The sequence below is a fragment of the Acinonyx jubatus genome, chromosome C1, assembly GCF_027475565.1.
Source record: "Acinonyx jubatus isolate Ajub_Pintada_27869175 chromosome C1, VMU_Ajub_asm_v1.0, whole genome shotgun sequence".
In the NCBI taxonomy this organism is placed as follows: Eukaryota; Metazoa; Chordata; class Mammalia; order Carnivora; family Felidae; genus Acinonyx; species Acinonyx jubatus.
Window position 1 is genome coordinate 149,135,070 of NC_069381.1, and position 22,049 is coordinate 149,157,118.

The 22,049-nt window shown below is 36.8% G+C and overlaps 1 protein-coding gene across 23 annotated transcripts in view; it reads left to right on the top strand.

Moving 5' to 3' along the window:
* The window catches only part of GCA (grancalcin), a 48,238-nt gene that overhangs the window by 17,450 nt on the left and 8,739 nt on the right, over nucleotides 1–22,049 (top strand). For 21 of the 23 annotated variants that reach the window (XM_053215186.1, XM_053215188.1, XM_053215189.1 and 18 more), the window contains 5 exons: nucleotides 5,901–6,065; nucleotides 9,630–9,699; nucleotides 16,016–16,059; nucleotides 16,351–16,498; nucleotides 20,905–21,018. In XM_053215186.1, coding sequence (XP_053071161.1) covers nucleotides 5,901–6,065; nucleotides 9,630–9,699; nucleotides 16,016–16,059; nucleotides 16,351–16,498; nucleotides 20,905–21,018 — 541 coding nt within the window. Of the gene's footprint in view, nucleotides 1–3,683; nucleotides 3,840–5,900; nucleotides 6,066–9,629; nucleotides 9,700–16,015; nucleotides 16,060–16,350; nucleotides 16,499–20,904; nucleotides 21,019–22,049 lie in introns of those variants that run through there. The other 2 variants (XM_015082735.3, XM_053215190.1) reach the window with 2 other exon arrangements.

Here is a 22,049-nt window from a genome sequence, read left to right on the forward strand (position 1 = left end):
TTTTTTTCTTATTTAAACCAGTGCCACATTATAGATGTTCAATAATTTTTTGAATAAATGAATCAGTCTAAGTGAAATTTCTTAATGATATAAAATAAGCTCCTGTAATGTTGTTTTTCATTAGTCGGTATGTCTTGTTATAGTATTTAGCATATATAAATAAATTCTGTGAGAGAGGTAGCCTTTGGCTCTGCAACTGAAGTTTGCTGAGGAGCATTAAAATTTTACGCTTGGCGCTTATGTCCCTGTCTCTCCTATCCCTACTTCCTACTCCCCCACCCCCCTGTATAGAGGGAAAGAAAAATGAGGTAGCAACAGATAGGAAAGGAAAACATTATTAATTCAGTGTTTCTATTTTACTGGTTAGTTTAATATCTAAATTTATGGTAAGACCAAAGTTCAAGAAGATTAGGAAGAAATACCATAAGTAGACATAATCATGAAAGCTTAATGCTCACCAGAAAACTTGTATCTTGTGTAAGAGAAGTAATTTGATTGGCTCATCTTAGTCAAAACGATGAATTTTCTTGTCTACTTGTCTAGTTATTGATGTGCTGTTTTTCTACTCCTTAAACCATTTTCTCCTATAGTGTAAATCATTTTTACTGTATTTTAAGATGATACGGTGGGGAGTGGGCAGGGAAGGGAAAATGCATTGTTAGAGATTACATTCTGCAGCCAAGGTGGCCTGAGTTCTAATCTCAGCTTTGCTACCAACTATGCAACTCTGGGCAAGTGATATACAGTTTTCCACCATACTTTTCACATTTGTGAAATGGAGATAATAATAGTATATACCTGATGGCGCTGTTTTGAGCAACAGCTCATCACAGCACACAGTGCCTGTTACACAGTATCCACTCTGTAAGCAGCTATTTTTATAGAATAATGGAGTGTTTTCAGAAAAGAAAATGTGTAATTTAAAATTGGATGTTTTTTTTTTTTTACATTTTAGAAATGTAATGTTCTACACTTTTTTTTTTTTTTACAAAACATTGTGTTTTTACATTTTCATAAAACGACATTGGTCATACAATATTAACTGAATCATGGAGGTAAATTTTCATTACTATATACTTAAAAAAACCTCTTTATGGGCTCATTTGAATTTTTAAATTCCTATACTAGAAAATTTATAATTTGAAATACTAGGTTTAGAGAGATGCTGCAAACAGTGGTGTTCTGTACAAGAGGTAAAGTAATTCTCCTTTCACCTTTCTGAGTTCTTGGCTGACACCCCTGTAATAAAAAACAGATTACCAACAGAATAAACCCAGATGTTTAATAACATGTATCCTCACGTATACATGGGAGATACCCAGGGAAAAATTAATAACTTTCAGAGGTGATTCAATCTTAGATACCATTTTCAGCTAAAGAGAAAAGGAAGAAAGGTGAGGGGGAGACTAATTGTGGGGAGGTTGCCTGGAAAAGCAGTGTAATCAAGTGTAAGATTTGTTATGCAGATTTATGTCTGCATCTTCTCCATTGATAAGGGTCTAAGTTGTCGCAGGAATCATCTTTGTCCTTCCTGGTAGAGAGGGAGGAAGGACACTTTTGTAAATTTATGGCATGATTTTAGGCAAATTCAGGGAAGGCAGGAGCTTTTCTTGTATCTGCTTCTTCTCAGTTGCTTTCAATTCAAAATAATACTTACGCCAAAGTGGCATATTTTGGAACGGCATCTTCTGCTACCCTTTGGTAGGAACTTCCCTAGGTAGCTCTGTAGCTCCACTGCCAAGAACTGTGAATGATTTGACATTTTATCTCACTTGTAAGCCAACAAGTAGCCTGTCACAGTTTCATAGAAGTTGCAGATGCATGAGATTCCTCTGTCAGAGACAAAGGATTTTATTATTCATAGCACAACAGGCAGTGTGAGCTTCAGGCTCCCATAGATTCCTCATGCTCCCAAATCCCTCAGTGTGAGCTGGACCTGCTAGGCAAGTGCTGTGCAAGCAGTTAGTTTGTATCAGAATGGAGGAACTGCAAGTTTTGGAATTTCTTGCTAGCAAACCTACCCAAACTTTGCCCTGGAGGGAGAGAGTATCTTTGTTAGCTTGCAACAAATTTCTCTGCCCTTGAGGGAAATACTATCCCTATCTTTGAAAGTAGATTTGTAGCAATGCAAGAGAGCTAAGGAGACTTGATCCCTGATATACACAAATGCAATACAGACGCAGTCTATTATGATGAAAAAAAAAATGCACAAAAATTCTGACCAGAGATTTAGACTAACACTGTAGATGTAAAACACTCAATCCTTTCTGAGCATTTGAGTATGTAGTTAATCATTTAGAATCAGACCTTGCTATGATTTGTTTTGCTTTGTAATGCATTATCACTTGATGCTTTAACAGTCATGTTTTTCCTTTTGTCAAGTAGGTTTTATCATCTTTTTATTTATGCCACTAATTTAACTTTATAGCATAAAGTATTTCTTATTGTGTTAGAGGAACTAAACACACACTTTCTCAAGAGTCTCCTGTATATTAGCAATCTTCCTTTCTCTCTGCCTCTTCCTGATAAAATTTCAGAAGGTATGTTTCTTCTTTGTTGTGTAGCTGGGCAATTGTTACTCAGCTTTGCAAGGTTGTTTTCTTCTGCTAATATATATCTAAATCTCATCCCCCATCCTTAAAATGTTAAGATACATTTTATTGGTTGTCATATTCTTCAGATCTAATATCATCCTGCTCTTTTTTTTTTTTCCATTTTTAAGCTAAAGCTACAGCTATCCTGTTCTCTCATGTGTGTATGTGCATACGGTCTTTTTAAAGCCAGAGCTACAAAATTCATTTGAGTTCCAGAGAATAGCAGAACTATCAAATACTGTTACTTAATACATTAAAATAACTTTTTTCACCATGTGATATAAACCAAGTTGTTGGCTAGGTGCATATAATTAAGGATATAATTATATCCGAAGAGTTTGCCTAAAGGTTGAGTCATTGGTAGAGTTCCCAGAAAATATACAGGCCATCCTGTGTACTAACGTATAAACAGCGAATGTTTCAGTAAAAGTGTATATCTCGTGTGATATTTGGGACCTGCATACATTAAAAAAAAAAAAAAAATCATCGTTTATTTGAAAATGAAATTTAACCGAACATTCTGTGTTTTTATGTGCTAAATCTGGCAACTCTATTCGCCATTTCTCTATCAAACTACAAATAACCTGGTAAAATTTCGCATGAAGTGGGTTTTAGCTCAGAAGCACTCCCCTTGGGGCAGAGATGATGAAGGTTTCTAAGTTTGATGATGTGACGTCAACATTACGCAAAAATAAATGTGAGTAACTGAAAGTTTTGAAATTCACAAATGTATATTTGGAAGCACAGCTCAAAAAAGTGGAAGAGTAGGTTAAAAGAAACCATGGACTGGCGGGTTTAGGGGTTCTCAGGAAAAGGAAACTTCAACCTGGAGACCCTTGCCAAAAAGAGAGTAAGTAAGTTACCGGAGCAAAGCCTCCTCTGCAGTTTGGTGAGGAGAGAGCGCGAGACCTGAGCGAGCCAATAGGAACTGAGCAAGAGGGGGGCTGGGTACGTGAGGCCAATCAGAAATGAGGTGGGTGGGATTAGATTCCTTTTAGTCGCGAGTTTCGGTAGCTTGGGCCCCGAAGGACGGGACTCAGCCAATCGGAGCCGAGCAAGGCGGGGTTCGACTCCGGGAAGGGGCGGTCGGCGGCTAGCGCATCTTTCTGCCTCACTTGCTTCTGCATCTGCCCTGCATCTGCGTCGGTTCCTCCTCCTTTCTTCCAGTTGGGCGGACGCTGACTCAAAGGGTGACGGGGAACGCTAATTCAACTCGTCATGGCCTACCCAGGATACGGAGGAGGGGTGAGTCTTGGCCGCTTCTCCGCAGCCTCCGCCCCTGCAAGGTGGAGCGTCCCTGCGGGCGGTGCCAGCCTGAGGGGTCCGCCTTCTGTCTCTGCTTCGCGTGGCTCGTCTCCCGTACTCAGTGGGGCTGAGACTACACTGTGCTGGAAGCACAGGGGAGCGGGGAGCCGCAGGTTTTCTGGTCCCTGAGGGGCACCTTAGGTGCTCCTTGTGGAGCCAGGGATGTGTTGTGCTTTTAGAAATTGCCTTCTTGGTTTAGAGGAACCAAAGCACCCTTTTCCTGTTCAGTGATGTTTTGTGGTGGACCCACACCTTCCTCAGTTTTGCTACACGTCCTCTTTCCGATTTTTTGACCACTTCTTGTTTTCTTCCCTTTAAGTTGCTTACGAATAAATAAGGTATGCTAAAATGCTCCTAATTTTTGCTATTCAACCAAGGGCAATCTGTTCTAGATTTTTAGGGGGAAGTGGTCAGGGTTAGGTTACTTTTTCTTACATAACTGTTTATCCTAAATCACCTTTGAGAGTTGGAAGTTGTAATTGTGGTTATATACTCTTTTTAATTCCTAAATTTGGCCTTTTATTGGTCTCTTCTCTTCAAAGAAGTAACTTAAAAAACAAAACAAACAAACAAAAAAACCTCCATCTATTTTTGTTTGTTTTTTATCCATTATATCCTTTTAACATTTGCCGTTTACTTTCTTAATTGCTTCATGATCTAGTCATGCATTTCCTGGAGGTTGAAGTGCATTTCCTGAATTCCAATTATTTCCTCCATACCTTTGCCCTGTACACATCTAGTGATGCAGTTCTTCAAACTATTGGTAGTATCCTGCCTTTTTCACTCTTCTCCTCCCCCCAGTTTAGAATTCTTTTTTTCTGTTCATTCTGGCAGTCTCTACTCATCCTTCAAGGATCAGGTCAAGAGTTTTGTTCAAAATGGGATAATGAACAATCTCGATACTTCTTTCTCCTCCAGACTCATAAAAATGCTCAACAAAATGCCTCTCTGAGGTTTTAAAAATGTATAACAAGTTCCAAAGTGAAAAAAGTAGAGAGAAACCATACCGTAGCAGGAAACAAACATCAGACTGTCTACATTTTAACCACGGTCTTACTTCTTACTAGTTTCGGAAACCTTTTGAAGTTTTAGGTCCTCAACTGCAGAACGTACATAGTATTTTCATACTTCATAAAGTTGTTGGAAAATCAAATCACATAACGGAAAGTATTTAGTACCTGGCCTATAAAAAGCTCTCATAAATATTAGCTGTACATTATTATTGTCGGTATTCGTATTGCTATTCTTACTAGTTTTGAAGACTGTGGTTGGAATTATCACTTTATCTGTTTATTGATGTCTTTAAAAAAATTTTTTTTAAGTTTATTTATGAGAGATAGAGACAGCACGAGTGGGGGAGGGGCAGAGAGGGAGGGAGACACAGAATCCAAAGGAGGCTCCAGGCTCTGAGCTGTTAGCACAGAGCCTGGCTCACAACTGGAACTCACAAACCATGAGATCATGACCTGAGCCAAAGTCGGAGGCCAAAGTCGGACAGAGCCACCCTGGTTCTCCTATTGGTGTCTTTTTAAAAGGATATTTTCTGGGGGAGAGGATGTTTGCACCTTATGCAGTTGCCCATGACTAGTTCACAGTTTCGTTGTATTTACCATGTATTCTTCTGTGTCCGAGGTATACTACGTGTTAGTTTGACTATAGATGAAATTTTCTTGTATTTCTTTGCCTTTTGTTTATTTCAGTGATGTTGATGATAAACACTTAAAAATTGTGTGTCATGTTCATCTGCTAAGTTCCTAAAGGTTAGAGAGTACTTTCTTCTGTTACATTTCTTTGATGCCGGACAACATATTAGTGAACTGAATTATGTCCTAATGCCAGACATCTAGGATTTTTTAGCAAACAGCTTTTGTGACAGTGAATTTGGTTGCTTTTTAGGAACTCTTTCTATCCTTGCTTCTCAGTAGACAACTCATAAATATTACTTTAGTGGATAACAAATAATGTTTGCATTTATAATCTTAACTTTTTTCACTCTTATAGTTTGGAGATTTTAGCGGTCAGATGCCAGGAATGCAGCTGCAGATAGGACAACCAATGCCAGGAACAGGGCCAAACCTGCTCCCTGGTGGATACCCAGCGTATTCTGACAGTTATTCCTCAGCAGGAGACCCCATGTGGACATACTTCACTGCTGTTGCTGGACAGGTGAGATGCTAAATATATTGCACAGATATCAGGGTTTTTGTTTTTGCTTTTGTTTTAAAAATTTTTTTTTAATGTTTGTTTATTTTTGAGGGAGAAGGACAGAGACAAAGAACAGGGGAGGGGCAAAGAGAGAGGGAGACACAGAATCCAAGGCAGGCTCTAGGCTCTGAGCTGTCAGCATAGAGCCCGACGCAGTGCTCGAACCCACGAATGGTGAGATCATGACCTGAGCTGAAATCCGATGCTTAACTGACTGAGCCTCCCACGTGCCCCACAGATATCAGTTTTAAGAAGTGATTGCTTTTTAAAAGAAATGTCAACTCTGTTACTTAGTATGTCATTTTAAATGTATATGAAATTTGTATTTAAACTTACCTAGACCGATTTTTCTCTTGAGATCAGAGATGAGGGTAGTCATAATTACTTCATTTTTTAAAAACTCTGTTAGTGTGATACCTGACACATTGTTCATTTTACTGAAAGAGGAAACAGTGTGGTATGCTGCATGGTGACTGAGCCAAAGAGGATTGGGGGAAAGAGGTCTACGTGTAAATCTCCTTGAGGAAGCTGGGGCAGAGCGTCAAAAGGAGACTTTTCAATTGTGAATAGTTTGGGAGAGACTTGAAGGTAAAGCAAATTGGGAAAGGGTAAAGAAAACAGGGCAGAAAGGAGGTTCAACTACCAGACAAATGAGAAGAGGCAGGTTCACACTGAGTCTTAGTCACAGTCCGTATCTCTTCGTTTATACTTATCGATGAAAACTTTTTGAGTAGTTAGAACTTCACAGAACTTTGATAACACTTTTCATTCGGTATTCTTTCGCTTGAGTGTTCACTAGGTCCCATATACTTGGCTGGAAATAGAGGATGCACACAGAATTATTATATGTAGCAGACATTTTGTTTTCGTGACCCCAATTCCATTCACAACCTCTTTTTCCCTTGTGTAGTGGTAGTTGGAAAAGCCCCAGTGCCATCCCGGACACCTTTGTGATTAGTAAAGGTAGCCACGTGCCATAGGACTGACCCTTGAGATGTAGGTGCCGTTTCTTTAGGACACTTTCCTTTTCTAAGGGAGAAAATCCCTCCTGGGAACTGGTGTTGGCCTTTTTTGCTCCTTATTTCTTGCCTAGAAAGGGAACTCAAAGTTGGGAGGTGCAGCAGTCATCTTGGTATCTTGAGTCAACAAGCTTGAGATAAAGTCCTTTGGATGAGAAACGTGGGAAAATGCAGAGATCGATGGCATCTTAAAGCTGCCTTACAGTCCTGTTCTGCCTGGCCTTGGACTTCTTGTGCAAAACAATGAACCGTTATTGGTTTAAATCTCTTCGGTAGTATTTTCTATTGTTTGCAGCTAACTGTAATGCTAACGGTTACATTATACCATTCCAATCTGCTAAGAACTCTTAAGTACTGTAATGCTGGGAATAAGTCTGTTATATATAACTGACTATATATTAAATCTGTTTTATAAAATTATAACTTAAAACATAGGAACTGGGCATATATATTTAGAGACTTTTATTTGACTTCTGAACTCTTTCAATGTTAAAATCATCAACACTAATTTGCTGTGTTTGTACTGTTCTTAGTTTCACTCTCTTCAAAAAGGGTTAACAAAGACTAACATAATTTTTATACTCCTTAACCCGAATTTATAATGACTTTTCCTGTGTGTCTTTTGAACCTACTGCTGTTCAACTTTGCTTCCTCTGTAATCTTTGTTCTTTCCCTACAAAAGAATTTCCGTACTCTTCAAGGTCCCTTCTATGTCTCTGAATGTATATAATTCAGAGAAATGTCTTCTGTACAGTAAGTGGGCTTTTCCATGAAATGTTAGAGAAGCTCATGGTTGAACAGAAATCATCATCAGACCACATGGGACTGATTTCCCTCATTTTAATTGGATTGGTCAAGGTTTTTAGTAAATGCAAATTTCTCTTTTCTAGAAAGTTTTAAGTTTGAGCCTAATGTTTACACAATGCGTTATTTCTTATAAATGAGAAAACAATTGATGAAGCTGAGTTATTATCACTAATGTTAGTCTCGGGTGGAGTATCATTTTCCCACTTAAGGAAAGTTAAAGGTGATTTATAACCATGTTATCTTAAGCGTACTAGAAGATAGAATACATTTAAAAAAAATGAGAGAAAAGTGATTTCCTACCTTTGCTTCTGATTTAATAATTTGTAAAAGATTGTCTTTTAAAATTTCCTGTGCAGTAATTGACAATGACCTGGCATCTGTGCCGTCATTTCATGGAGATACTATTGACAGTGGCAGCTGTAGACTTCCTTGATTGTTTTTGTTTGTTGGTTTGGTGTTGTTTACTGCTGATTTCTTCTCCAATCATGTTAGAAGTGTATGCCTAATTTTTCAAAGTCTTGAAATATAATAGTGATTTGATATAATAGGGAGGTAGGCAATTGTTTAAATAAAAATTCCTTCTAAGGTCTTTATCATTGGAGGAAAAATTTCTAACCTAGCTTTGGTTCTAAACAAATGGTGATTTTATAAAGTACAATTCTCTTACTAAAGAATTTAAAAATTTATAAGAGAAATCTCAAAACTATGCGTGGCAGAGGAAGGAACACTTAGATACTCTTTGTAGGCACATGGATGATCCATTGGAAAGAATGCTTTTTATTCCTGCTAGAACTACTGGAATTTTTTTCTTCTACCGAAATTTTTGTTATAAGGAATTCCCTGCTAAAGATCCATTAAGATATGAGTGTTTATGATACTTCTTAGAAGTAGTTTGGAAACATTTTTTTTCATTTCTTGGGTCTCTTACAAAAATGAACGCTTAAAAAGTTTGTGTTTTAAATTTGCCTCCCTGATCCTTCCTCAGAGCTAATTTTTTTGCACTTATGACAATGTCTGTGATGGTTCCAAGTAAATTGCTCTGTATATTTTTATAGAAAATAGGGTGAGGTACTGAAACATGATGAAAATATTCAACCTGTTTTACTTTGGTTGTGATTTCTTGTTTGTGTTTAAAAAAAAATTATTTCCCACAATAAGTTCAAACAAGAATGTTTGGGCAGTAATCAGAAGAATAACAACAAGATGCCGGATGACTGGGGGTAATGTTGGAGGGGGGAAGGGATTCTCTCCTCCCGATTACTGCTTGAGTGGTTACAACCTCAGTATCCCTTAGAAATAATCCCCCCCATGAAAGGGGCATTAAGGGAATGTGTCTGAGACTGTTCTGAACACATTTTGATCGATTTTCTGTTTTACATAGAGTTCCAATGACTTTCAACAGATGTTACTTTGACCTACTATAGGTCAGAGTGATTATGTTGTTTCTCAGGAGTAGAGAAAATAGATTGTATTTGAAGTGCTTAAAAATTAATAGAATATAATTTGTGAAAAATTATTTATTTTGTATGCTCTTGTGTAATTTGCCTTTGTTGTCAATACTTGTCTGTCTTAATTTTGTAGTTGATAATAATGTTTTAAAAAATGCGTGTCTGTTGATTGGCCTAGAACAGCCAGTCAGCACTTTAATGTGATTTTATACAGCTGTGCATTAAATCAGACTATAATTATTTTTTAACAGGATGGTGAAGTGGATGCTGAGGAACTTCAGAAATGTTTGACACAGTCTGGAATTAGTGGAACTTACTCTCGTGAGATCTCCCCCACCCCCGTATTTAAAATATTAAAAAAAATCTTTTTATCACAGATATACATGCCCATAATTTAAAGAATCCAATAATTCTGCAAAGCTTATTGTGAAGATAACTGTTCCTTGTGTTCCTTGTACATAGCTGTCTCCCTGACATTAACTACTCCTAGATGAAATTTCATTCAGCTTTTTCAGGTGACTCTTGAAATTTGCCTCCAGATCTCAAAATAACATACTTTTATCACTATAGATTTTAGTTTTCTTTTTTTAAAGTTTATTTATTTATTTTGAGGGAGAGAGAGAGCAAGAGCAGGGGAGGGAGAGAGAAAATCTCAAGAAGGCTCCATGCTGTCTGTGCATAGCCTGATTCAGGGCCTGATCTCAGCAACCCTGAGACCGTCATCTGAGCTGAAATCAAGAATCACATACTCAACCAACTGAGCTATCCAGGTGCCCCCCTTCTATGAGTGTTTTAATTCTGCTATCATATTCTTAAAATCCAAGAGCTTCTCTTCTTTTTTCATGTAGGTGAAGTCTTCCCTTATCTCTCTGAAACTGTTAATGTATTTTTCAAAGTTTTTTCTTCTTTTGTAAACTGTGTTTTCTCCAGTTTTTTTTTCCAGTTTATTTGTTTGGTTGTCTTTCATGTTAGATGCTTTTCTCAGGTGTGCTGATCCTTGTCGTACATATTTAACTGAAATGCAGGCGAGAAGCTCCGAGGTGTTGGTTTGGTATTCACTATAGGCTTCAATGTCTGGTAGCCTGGTGGGGCAGTTTGCCGTGCAACAATGAGAATCAGCGTATTTTGGGATTTCCTTTTGGGCTGGTTGTTTGGTAGGAAAAGAGGATAGAGGACCCAGGAGGGTTCTCAGTCTTTGATAAACAGTTATTTAAATACCTTGTTTTTGCTAGATAGGTTAGTGTTAGTGTTAGAGTTTAGGGATAGGGTTAGGATATGTGCCTGCAGTTCAGAGACCTCTCCAGAGAATAAAACCCCAGACTTGCCCTGGAGTGAGAATCAACATGGCAGCCATCTACTGATGAGGCAAGAACGGGCTTTGGGGCTCTAAATACTTCTTAAGTAGGTATTCAGTTGATCCTTCTGTTTTTAGGTCTACCTTCACACCCATTTTCAGAAATACTAGCAACTCTTAAGTGTTTGAGGTCTTTCCCAGGATAACTAGGCTGCTTCTCAGCTTTTTTGTCGTGTGTTTAGGAAGCCACTTTTTCAGATTTAGGGTTAAGATTAGGGTGAGGGTTAGGGTTAGGGTGTGTGTCTGGTATTGTACAGTCGAGAGACCTCTCCAGATGGTTAGAGTTAAGGTTCAAGGTTAGGGGTTAGGGGTTAGGGGATGGAGCTTAGGGGCTTGGGTATGCCTAGTGTCTTGGAATTTAGAGACCTCTCCAGAGTATAAATTCCCAGGATTTTCCTGAGGTTAGAATAGACATTGCTGACATCTTAAGGAGCTAAGGCAAGGAGGGGATTTGGTGCTCTAAATATTCCATAAATAGATATTCAGTTGGTCCTTCTGTTTTTATCTCTACCTTCACACCCATTTTCAGAAATACTACGAATTGATAAATGTTTGTGGGGTCTTCTCCAGGATAAGTAGGCTGCTTGTCAGCTTTTCTTGTGTGTTCTGAAGCCATTTTCTCACATCAAGGGTCAGGGCCTAGCATTGGGGTTAAGATTAGGGTTAGGGTTATGGTTAGGGTCACGGTTAATGCTAGTGTATGCTCCGGGTGTTTTGCAGTTCAGAGACATCTCCAGAGGGTGGCAGTTAGGGTTTGTTTTAGTTAGTGTGTATGGTTAGAGGTTAGGGGTTAAGGGTTGTGGGTTGTGGATTAGGGGTTCTACTATGTTCCTGGTGTCATGCAGTTCAGAGATCTCTCCAGAGGTTTAGGATTAAGGTGAGGATTAGCATTAGGGCTTCAGAAGTAGGGTTTAGGGATTTGGGTATGGATGAATATCCTGCAGTTCAGAGACCTCGCCACAATGTAAGTACCAAGACTTCTGATGAGGTAAAAATAGACATTGCAGCCATCCTCTGAGCTGAGGCAGGGAGGGGATTTGGGGGCTCTAAATGCTCTTTAAGTAGATATTTAATTGGCTCCATGTTTATCTCTACCTTCACACCCACTTTCAGAAATATTACCAGTTCTTAAATGTTCAAGGTCGTCCCCAGGACAAGTATGATGCTCCTCCGCTTTTCTTATCATGCGTTCAGACGCCACTTTCTCTGATCTAAGGTTACAGTTAGGGTTTGGGTTAGGGTTAGGGATAATGTTAGTGCATATGCCTGTTATCCTGGAGTTCAGAGTCCTTTCCAGAGGCTTAGGGTTAGGGACAGTCTTAGGGTGAAGGTTAGGGTTAGAGGTTAGGGATTGTGTGTTCGGTGTGAAAGGTTTGGGTCTTTGCCTTGAATCTTTCAGTTAAGAGACCACTTCAGAGAATAAGATCCCAGAGTTCTGCCTGGGTGAGAAGAGACATGTGAGCCTTATATACAGCTGAGCTATGGATGGGATGTGGGGCTGTAAATACTCGTTAAATGATTCTCAGTTGTCTTCTTATCTGTAACTTCACATTCATTTTCAGAAATACTACCAATTTTTAAATGTTTGGGGTCTTCCTTATGATAAGTATGATGCTCCACAGCTCTTCTTATATGTTTAGAAAGCCACTTTATCAGATCTTGGGTAGCGTTAGGTTAGGGGTGTTAGCCTTAGGGTCAGGGTCAGTTTTAGGCAATGTGCCTGGTATCCTACAATTCAGAGACCTCTGCAGACAATAAATCCACAGACTTCTGCTGGGGTGATAATAGACATGGCAGCTATCTACCAATCTGAAGCAAGGAGGGGATTTGGGTCCCTAAATACTCTTTCGATAGATATTCACCTGGTCTTCCTGTTTTCATCTCTACCTTCACACACAGTTCTTAAATGTTTGGCATCTTCTCCAAGAGAGCTAGGCTGCTTCTCAACTTTTTGTATCATGTATTTAAAAGGCACTTTCTCAGCTCTAGGGTTATGGTTAGGGTTTGCATTAGGTTTAGCATTACTGTTCTTGTATTTGCCTTGTATCCTGGAGTTCAGTGACCTTTCCAGAAAGTTTGGATTAGGGATAGTCATAGGGTTAAGGTTAGGATTACAGGTTAGAGGTTAGGTTTGAAGACTTTGGGTGTGTGCCTGGTATCCTGCTGTTGAGAGATCTCTCCGGACAGTAAATCCCTGGACTTCTGCTTGGGTGGGAATAGACATCGTAGCCATCTATACTGCTGAGGCAAGGAGGGGATTTGGTGCTCTAAATACTCTTTAAATGGATATTCAATTTGTCCTTCTGTTTTTATTTCTGCCTTTGCATCCATTTTCAGAAATATTGCCAATTCTTAAATGTTTGGGGTCTTCTCATGGATAGCTAGACTGCTGCTCACCTTTTGTTTTTGTTTTTTTCTTCTTTTTTTTTTTTAATCAGAAAAACTGTGCTTAGAAAGCCCCTTTCTCATCTCTAGGGTTAAGGTTGGAGTCAGGATTAGTGTTAGTGTTAGGGTTTGGGGTTGTAGGTTACTGGTTAGTGGTTAAAATTAGAGTTAGGATTATGGTTAATGTTAGGGTATGTCCCTGGTATCCTGCTATTCAGAGACCTGTCCAGAAGATTAGTGTTAGGGTTAATATTAGGGTGAATGTGAGTATCAGGGTTGGGGGTTAGGGCTTAGTGGTTATTGGTTAGTGGTGAGGCCTTTGAATATGTTCCTGGCATCCTGAACTTCAAAAACCTTTCTGGATGGTAAATCCCCCAACTTCTGGTGTGAGCATAGACATGACATCCATCTATGGAGCTGAGGCAAGGAGGAAATTTGGGGCTCTGTATCCTCTTTAAATAAATCATCAATTGGTCCTTCTGTTTTTATCTCTACCTTCACACCCATATTTAGAAATACTACAGATTCTTAAATTTTGAGATTCTTCCCCAGGATAACTAGGCTGCTTCTCAAAGCTTTTCTTACCATGTATTCAGGAAGCCACTTTCTCCTATCTAAGGTTACTTTTAGGGTTAGAGTTATAGTGAGGATTAGGATTAGTGTTAGTATTAGGGGTTAAGGGTTAGCGGTTAGTGTTAGGATTATTGTTAGGGTATATAACTGTTATCCTGTCGTGCAGAGACCTCTCTAGAGGGTTAGTGTTAGGGTTAATGTTAGAGTCAATGTTAGTATCAGTGCTAGAGGTTAAGGGTTACTGGTCATTGGTTAGTAGTTAGGGCTTCATATATGTGCCTGATACCCTGAAATTGGAAGAACTCTCCAGACAGCAAATTGCCAGACTTCTGCTGATGTGAGAATAGACATAGTATCCATCTACAGAGCTAAGGCAAGGAGGGATTTGGGGGCTGTAGATACTTTTTAAGCAGATATTCAATTGGTTATTCTGTTTTTATCTCTACCTGCACACCCATATTTAGAAATACTACCAGTTCTTAAACATGTTTGGGGTCTTCCCCTGGATAACTAGGCTACTTTTCAGCTTTTCTTATTGCGTGTTTATGGTCACTTTCTCCTATCTACGTCAGTTAACTTCCATTCATCTTACTATTTTACAATTCTTTTCCTTTATGTTCTCTTATTCTCCTTTTTCTAATGGTTTATGACTTTAGAAATTTAATTTTTTCCCATTACAATGGGGTATTAAAAATCTATGAACTTTCCTAAAAATTCTTCTCTATTCTTTGTCAAAAATATTTAATCTTCTATACATATACATTCAATCTTATTTTATGATTGAAGGTACGCTTATATGAAGACTCAGTTCTTGCCATTTGTTATCATCTGTTGAGATTCTCCCACATAACGGATGGGTGCCATGTTAACTTGAAAGCAAAACATACCATTTGCCTGACAAAATGATGGAATGCCATCCAGGGATTGTTCATGGAAACTTTGCCACCCTGCTTCTTCCCACCTGAACAGGATTTGAAGGAGGACTGGGCTCCTGTATTGACTTTTCCACTTACTGGCTTTATGACTTGGGAAACTTTATTATTCTGGGCCTCTGTTTCTTCATTTGTAAATTGGGACTATAATACCTTTGTATGTTTATGTAAAATCACAAAATCATGCTACCTGGCTCATAGTGAATACTCATCGAGTGTCTGTTGAATTGTCCATCTGAAAATATTATAACCACCTATTCTAACGTTGACACTGTATTAAATAAACATTTAAAGAAAATCAGCTATTTTAACTTGTAGAATGTTTTATGATTTTTTTTCTTAATAGGTCTAAAATTTAGCTGAAATATTTTTTCTCATAAAAATTTCAAAATATGCTAACATCAAATAACAAAATAAGATAATTTTAAGCATTTTTATTTATTCATTTATTCATTTTAAGGAGCGAAGAGTAAGAACTTGGTAAGCTTACCTAAACTGTACTGACGTAATATTTCTTTTATCAAGACTGATATAATAAGTCATGAGGTAAATCAGCATACTAATTCAATATAATTGTGATAAGGATTAGAAAAATTCTACTTAGTGTGAGTCTTCAGTTATAGTTCTATAAATATGAAAATGTTAATATTTCTAATAACCCATGATATTAAGATAGTTTATATTTATTTTTTCTTCCTGCCTTTTCCCTTGCCCAAGGGAAAACAGCTGCTTCAGATCAGAAGTTCACATTTTTACTTGATTGATTGCAGTAAACTAGCAAATGATTTACCTACATCCGGGTTCATCTTACTTTACTCTGCAGTCTGTTTAATGTAAATGAGTATTTCTGTAATGGAAATTTTAGAATTGCCCCTCTGCTCTGTAAAATTCTTCAGTGACTTCCCTTGGTCTAAATCTTTAGGGTGGCATTCAAGACTTTCATGATCTGACCCTCTTCTCCCTTTAGATGTCATCACAAGCCAGTCCTTCATCTCAAACTTTAATCACATCTCTACATCTTTCGTGTTTTGTGTACTCCGTATATGTCAGATTTCTATTTAAAAACCTGCTCGTCGTTTGTGTTGGGAAGATCAAAGCCCTCCTTTCCCCTGTGACAATAATTTCAGTTATTTTATAATTGCTTATATAACTACCAAATCCCCTTACTAGATGTGAATAGTTTGGAGTAGTAGTAATTTTTATTTTAGTCTTTTTTTTTTTTTTTTTTTTTTTTTTTTTACTATGGATGCATAAGCATTCAAAGTTTGTTGATGGGGTGACTGTGTATTTTTGGCAATTTTTAAACATTTTGTTTTATAAAATAGTAATTGTCATAATTTTACATAGATAAAATTGGGCAGACTCCAATTCAAATAATAAATATGTTTTACAGCCTTTAGTTTGGAAACCTGCAGAATTATGATCGCCATGTTGGATGTATCCTTGAATAAAAATAGAAAATACTAGAATATGGAATAATTGTTTTCTGAATATAACTAAGCAATTGTTGGCTGTATATGACTACAGTAAATTAGAGACTTTAAAAATACTTTGTAAGATTCTGTTTGAATTCCATGCTCTTCTATTTTGAAGTAGAAATCTATTCATATGCTGAATTTAGCTAACTTGCAGAAGCATACTAATAGTTTTTTAGTCAATGATTTACAGCTTTGGGTCAAGTAAATTCTCATTGGTATCAAAATTTATTTTTATTAATAAAACTATCAGAGAGATTACACAGGAAAAATGAGGTTTAGTGAATTCAAAGAACTTTGGGCAGCTCTTAATGCCTGGAAGCAAAACTTCATGACTATTGATCAAGACCAAAGTGGCACAGTGGAACATCATGAATTGAATCAAGCCATCGCTGCTATGGGTAAGAATGTTAAAATTCTTTAGAATCTATTCAGATAATTGTTCTTTGATGAAATGAATCTTAACTGTTTTAATTTGTTAAGTGACAAAGGAATCTATTATTTCACCAGCTGTTGCGCAGTTTGATTTGAAGATTGTAGATGAATTCTGATTGAAGACTTTTAACAAAACCATTTTATCTATTTTTTTTTAAAGATGATCTTTTTTATACATTGTGGTTGATAAAATTAATTTCTGAATTTCCTCTGTTGAGTATATTAAAATGCATTCCTCTAATTGTGGGTAACCACCATTTATAGTGTATTTTTTTTTAATTTGCTGAGGTGTCTAATTATTTATTCTATTTTTGCCAGATTTTTGGAAGTATTAATATGCAGTGTTATATTAATTTCAAGAATACAGCATTTCTATTCGTATCCGTATAGGTGTTCAACAGTTCTATACATTACTCAGTGCTTATCACAAGTATATTCACCGTCTGTAAACATACAACATATATTATGATCTTATTGACTCTATTCCCTATGCTGTATTTTTCAGGGTGACTTAATTATTTTGTTTAAAAATTTTTTTAATGTTTATTTATTTTTGAGAGAGAAAAAGAGAGCAAGAGTAAGCAAGGGTGGGGCAGAGAGAGAAGGAGATACAGAATCCAAAGCAGGCTCCAGGTTCTGAGCTGTCAGCACAGAGCCCAACATGGAGCTCAAACTTGTGAACTGTGAGATCATGACCTGAGCTGAAGTTGGATGCTTAACCGACTGAGCCACCCAGGCACCCCTTTTTATTTTTTTTTAATGTTTGTTTATTTGTGAGAAAGAGACAGAGCACAAGCAGGGGAGGGGCAGAGAGAGAGGGAGACACAGAATCTGAAGAAGGCTCTAGGCTCTGAGCTGTCAGCACAGAGCCTGATGCGGGGCTCGAACTCATAACCGGCGATATCATGATCTGAGCCAAAGTTGGATGCTTAACTGACTGAGCGACCCAGACGCCCCTGGGGTGACTTAATTATTTCGTAACTGGAAGTTTGTACCACTTATCTCCCCTCTGGTAACCACCAGTTTGTTCTTTATATTTAAGGGCCTTTTTTGTTTGTTCCTTTTTTCTTTGTTTTGTTTTTTAAATTCCATATATTTTTGAAACCATATGGTATTTGACTTTCTCTGACTTATTTCGCTTAACATAATACCCTCTAGGTCCATCCATTTGTCGCAAGTGGCAAGATCTCATTCTTTTATATGGCTGAGTAATATTTCATTGTATATATGTACCACATCTTTTTTATCCATTTATTGGTTGATGGACACTTTGGTTGCTTCCATAATTTGGCTATTGTAAATAATGCTGCAGTAAATACAGGGCTGCACATATCTTTTTGAATTAGTGTCTTCCTTTTCTTTGAAAATATTCCAGTATTGGAATTACTGGATTATATGGTATTTCTATTTTTAATTTTTACTTTATTTATTTATTTTGAGAGAGAGAAAAAGCAGGGAGGGGCAGAGAGAAAGGGAGAGAGAGAGAGAATTCCAAGCAGACTTCCCCATTGGTAAGCCACATGTGGGGCTCGAACCTACGAACTGTGAGGTTATGACCTGAGCCAAAATTAAGAGTCTGAAGCTTGACCATCCTAGCCACGCAGGTGCTCCCCTCTATTTCTGACTTTTTGAGGGCCCTCCACACTGTTTTTCACAATGGCTGTACCATTTACATTCCTAACAACAATGCAGAAAGGTTTCTTTTTCTCTACATTTTCACCAATACTTATTATTCCTTGTATTTTTTATTCTAGCCATTCTGACAGATGTAATGGGATCTTTCATTGTGGTTTTGATTTGCATTTCCCTGATGATTAGGAATGTTGAACATTTTTTTGTGTGTCTGTTGGCCATATGTTTATCTTCTTTGGAAAAATGTCTGTTTGGGTCTTCTGCATATATTTCATTGGATTATTTGGGGTTTTTTAGTGTTGAGTTGTCTAAGTTCTATATATCTGGATATTAACCACTTACAGGATATGTCATTTGCAAATATCTTCTCCCATTCAGTAGGTTGCCTTTTCATTTTGTTAATGGTTTCCTTCACTGTGCAAAAGCTTTTTATTTTGGTGTAGTCCCAGTAGTTTATTTTTGCTTTTGTTTTCCTTGCCTCAGGAGACCTATCTAGAAAAATGTTGCTTCAGCCAATGTTAAATTACTGCCTATGTTTTCCTCTAGGAGTTTTGTGGTTTCAGGTCTCATATTTAGTTCTTTAATCCTTTTTGAGTTTGTGCATGATGTAAGAAAATAGTCCAGTTTCATTCTTTTGCATGTGGCTGTACCATTTTCCTACACCATTTGCTGAAGAGACTTTTTCCCATTGTATGTTCTTGCCTCTTTGTCATAGATTAATTGACCATATAAGCATGGGTTTATTTCTGAGCTCTCTATTCTGGTCTTTTCATCTATTTATCTGTTTTTGTGCCAGTACCACACTGTTTTGATTACTGCAGTTCTATAGTATATCTTGAAATCTGAAATTGTGATACCTCCCACTTTGTTCTTCTTTCTCAGGATTACTTTGGCTATTTGGGGTCTTTTTAGTTCCATACGAATTTTAGTATAATTTGTTCTAGTTCTGTGATAAAATGCCATTGATATTTTATAGGGGTTGCATTGAATCTGTATATTGCTTTGAGTAATATGGACATTTCAACAATATTGGTTTTTCCAATCCCTGAGTATAGAATAGTGTTCATTTGTGGTAAGAGCTCTAATTTGATAGCAAAGGCTTATCTCAATATATTACTGGCTTCCATATTACACTCTAGCTTTTCAACAATAAAAACCATGTTTTCTAAATTTTCCTTCGTTTTCTTATGTGGTTAGTATACACAGTATATGCCAAAATACCTCAGAATGCAAAGTCTGCATTTTAGAGTATTTTAAAAGAATGTAACTTTATTTTTATCCTATCTTTGGTAAGCTGAGGTTCTCAGTCTGCTTTCTTTCAAAAGTGGTAATATAAAATGGTGTTTAACCTGCTTTTACAGTTCATGTAGTATTCCTAATTGTGTTTACCCTTTGATTTTTTTTTTACACTCATTTGTAAACAAAATACAGTTGTAAGAAAATTAACCTTTTGGAATTTAAAATCTGAACCCAATGCAAATTATCTCAAATTCCAATTTAAAGAAGCTAAAGCTAGTGATTTGTTTTGTTTTATAATTAGACATTTTAATTTAATAGATGGTCATTTTAGAGACAGTCCTGGACACATCATATATAGTTCAGTTAAAGCATTAATACCTAATGGATTAAACTTGATCCTTAATTCAACATAATGTAGAAAAGGTACTATAACCTTAGGCAAAAAAGAAAACTGCCAGAGTTCACGTAGGCATTTGAGTGCCATAGAGAGATATTGTGGATTATTCAAATTTAAGATCTTCAGATGCATGTTAAAATATTCAAATTATTTTGCTGAGAATGCTATGGGAAATAATAAGAGTTTTATCATTACACATTCAGATCATAACTCTCTACTAGGAAGCTTAAAATACATTTGCATATAATTACATAAGTTTCCATACTTTACTTCTATTAATTTATACCTTTCCATTTATTTATTTATTTATTTATTTATTTATTTATTTATTTATTTATTTTTAGCAAGTTCCCTGGATTGTAGCTACACATAAAATTTTCTCTACGTTTATTATTGTTTTCCTCTTTGAGTAGATTGTCCAAATCTGCTAATATAGTAATATATAAAGACAATAATTCTAGGTCAGCATCCTTCACAGTAAAGTATGCACATATTGGAAAGTTGCTAAGAATAGATCTTAAAAGTTCTCATAACAAGAAGAGAAAATTCTGTAACTATATAGGGTGACAGGTGTTAACTAGACTTATAGTGATCATTTTGTAATATATGCAACTATGGAATCATTATATTGTACATCTGAAGCTAATATAATTATATATGCCAATTATACCTCAATGAAAAAAAAGGCAAAAAGGAAATAAAGAATTTAAGCGATAGCAAAAATCACTAATAATCTTTCCTTGATATTCTTTAAAGAACTATGAAATTACAGAATTGAAATATTGGAGCATTAAAATATATAAAATATTCTAGACATTATTTAAAAATAAAAATATATTCTAAAAATACAAAAACATAATTTTGTTTTTTCTTAGCTATGACTTCATTACAGAGCTAGAATTTAGATGTTTATGTACCACTTAACCATTAGTAGTAAAGCCTTTGATAAGTTTCAATATGAATGTGTTTTATTTTTAGTATATATTTTTATGGAATGAATTTTGGAATTTTATTTTTTTGATTGTTTTTAAAGAAAATGCAATGATGTGATGTTCTTATGGTGTTTGGTTTTAGAAGTTTTAATCTGTTAATTCTTATTTCTAGGTTATAGGTTGAGCCCTCAAACATTAACTGCTATTGTTAAACGGTACAGCAAGAATGGCAGAATCTTCTTTGATGATTATGTGGCTTGCTGTGTGAAGCTTCGAGCACTGACAGGTATTCATCATTTAAAAATGGGTATAGCATTATGTAGCTATTTTTCTTTTTCTTTTTCTTTTTTGAAATTACTGATTTTTTTAAGTTTATTTATTTTGAAAGAGACAGTAGGAGAGGGGCAGACAGAGGGTGACAGACTCCTAAGCTGGCTCCGCACTTTCAGCACAGACTGATGTGAGACTTGAACTCATGAAACCATGAGATCATGACCTGAGCAGAAACCAAGGGTCAGACACTTAACTCGCTGAGCCACCCAGGTGCCCCGTAGCTATTTCTCTGAAAAATATCTCGTCTTCTTTGACAAGTTTGTAATATTATGTATTTTTCACCATTATTCACTGTTAAATTCAATCAGTTTTAAGGCTTTAAAACTTTAGCAATATTGTGAAAAAAAATTTAAAAAAACTTGAGCAATATGAATACTGAAAGATTGTTGTAGCTCAGTTTTGGAAAGTTTTCATGTCTCAGTTGCCTGGGATATGAAATCACTTGATTTAATTGAGTATGAAGAGAAAGAGGGAGGATGGCAGTGGAGTAGAAGGACCCTAAGCTCATCTTGTCCCATGAACACATCTAGATAGCTATCAAATTATTCTAAGTACCCCAGAAATCAACCTGAAGGTGGACAGAACAAACCCCACAACTAAAGGGAGAGAAGAGGCCACATCAAAGAAGGTAGGATGAGTGCAGACATGGTTGAGGGGAGAAATGGATCATGGGTGGTGTAGGGAGGAGGAAGCTGTTGTCATGGAGAAGGGTGAGAGAGAGAGGAACAAATGGGAATGCATAAGGAGAATGTTTCCCCAAAGCATTGGCTTGGAAAATGAGAGAGGCTGAATTTCACGAGTTCTTGCAACTAGCAGGGCTTGAAGCTTAGACTTTTGAAGGTCAACAGACTTGACTAGGATAGAGTCCAGAGGGTACTGCACTGCTCCTGGAGAGAAGGCAGGCACACAACCTAGGGGCAGACAGCATGGAAACAGTGATTTGAAGAATGCTTGGGGTTCACAGTGGGGAGAATATTCACTCTT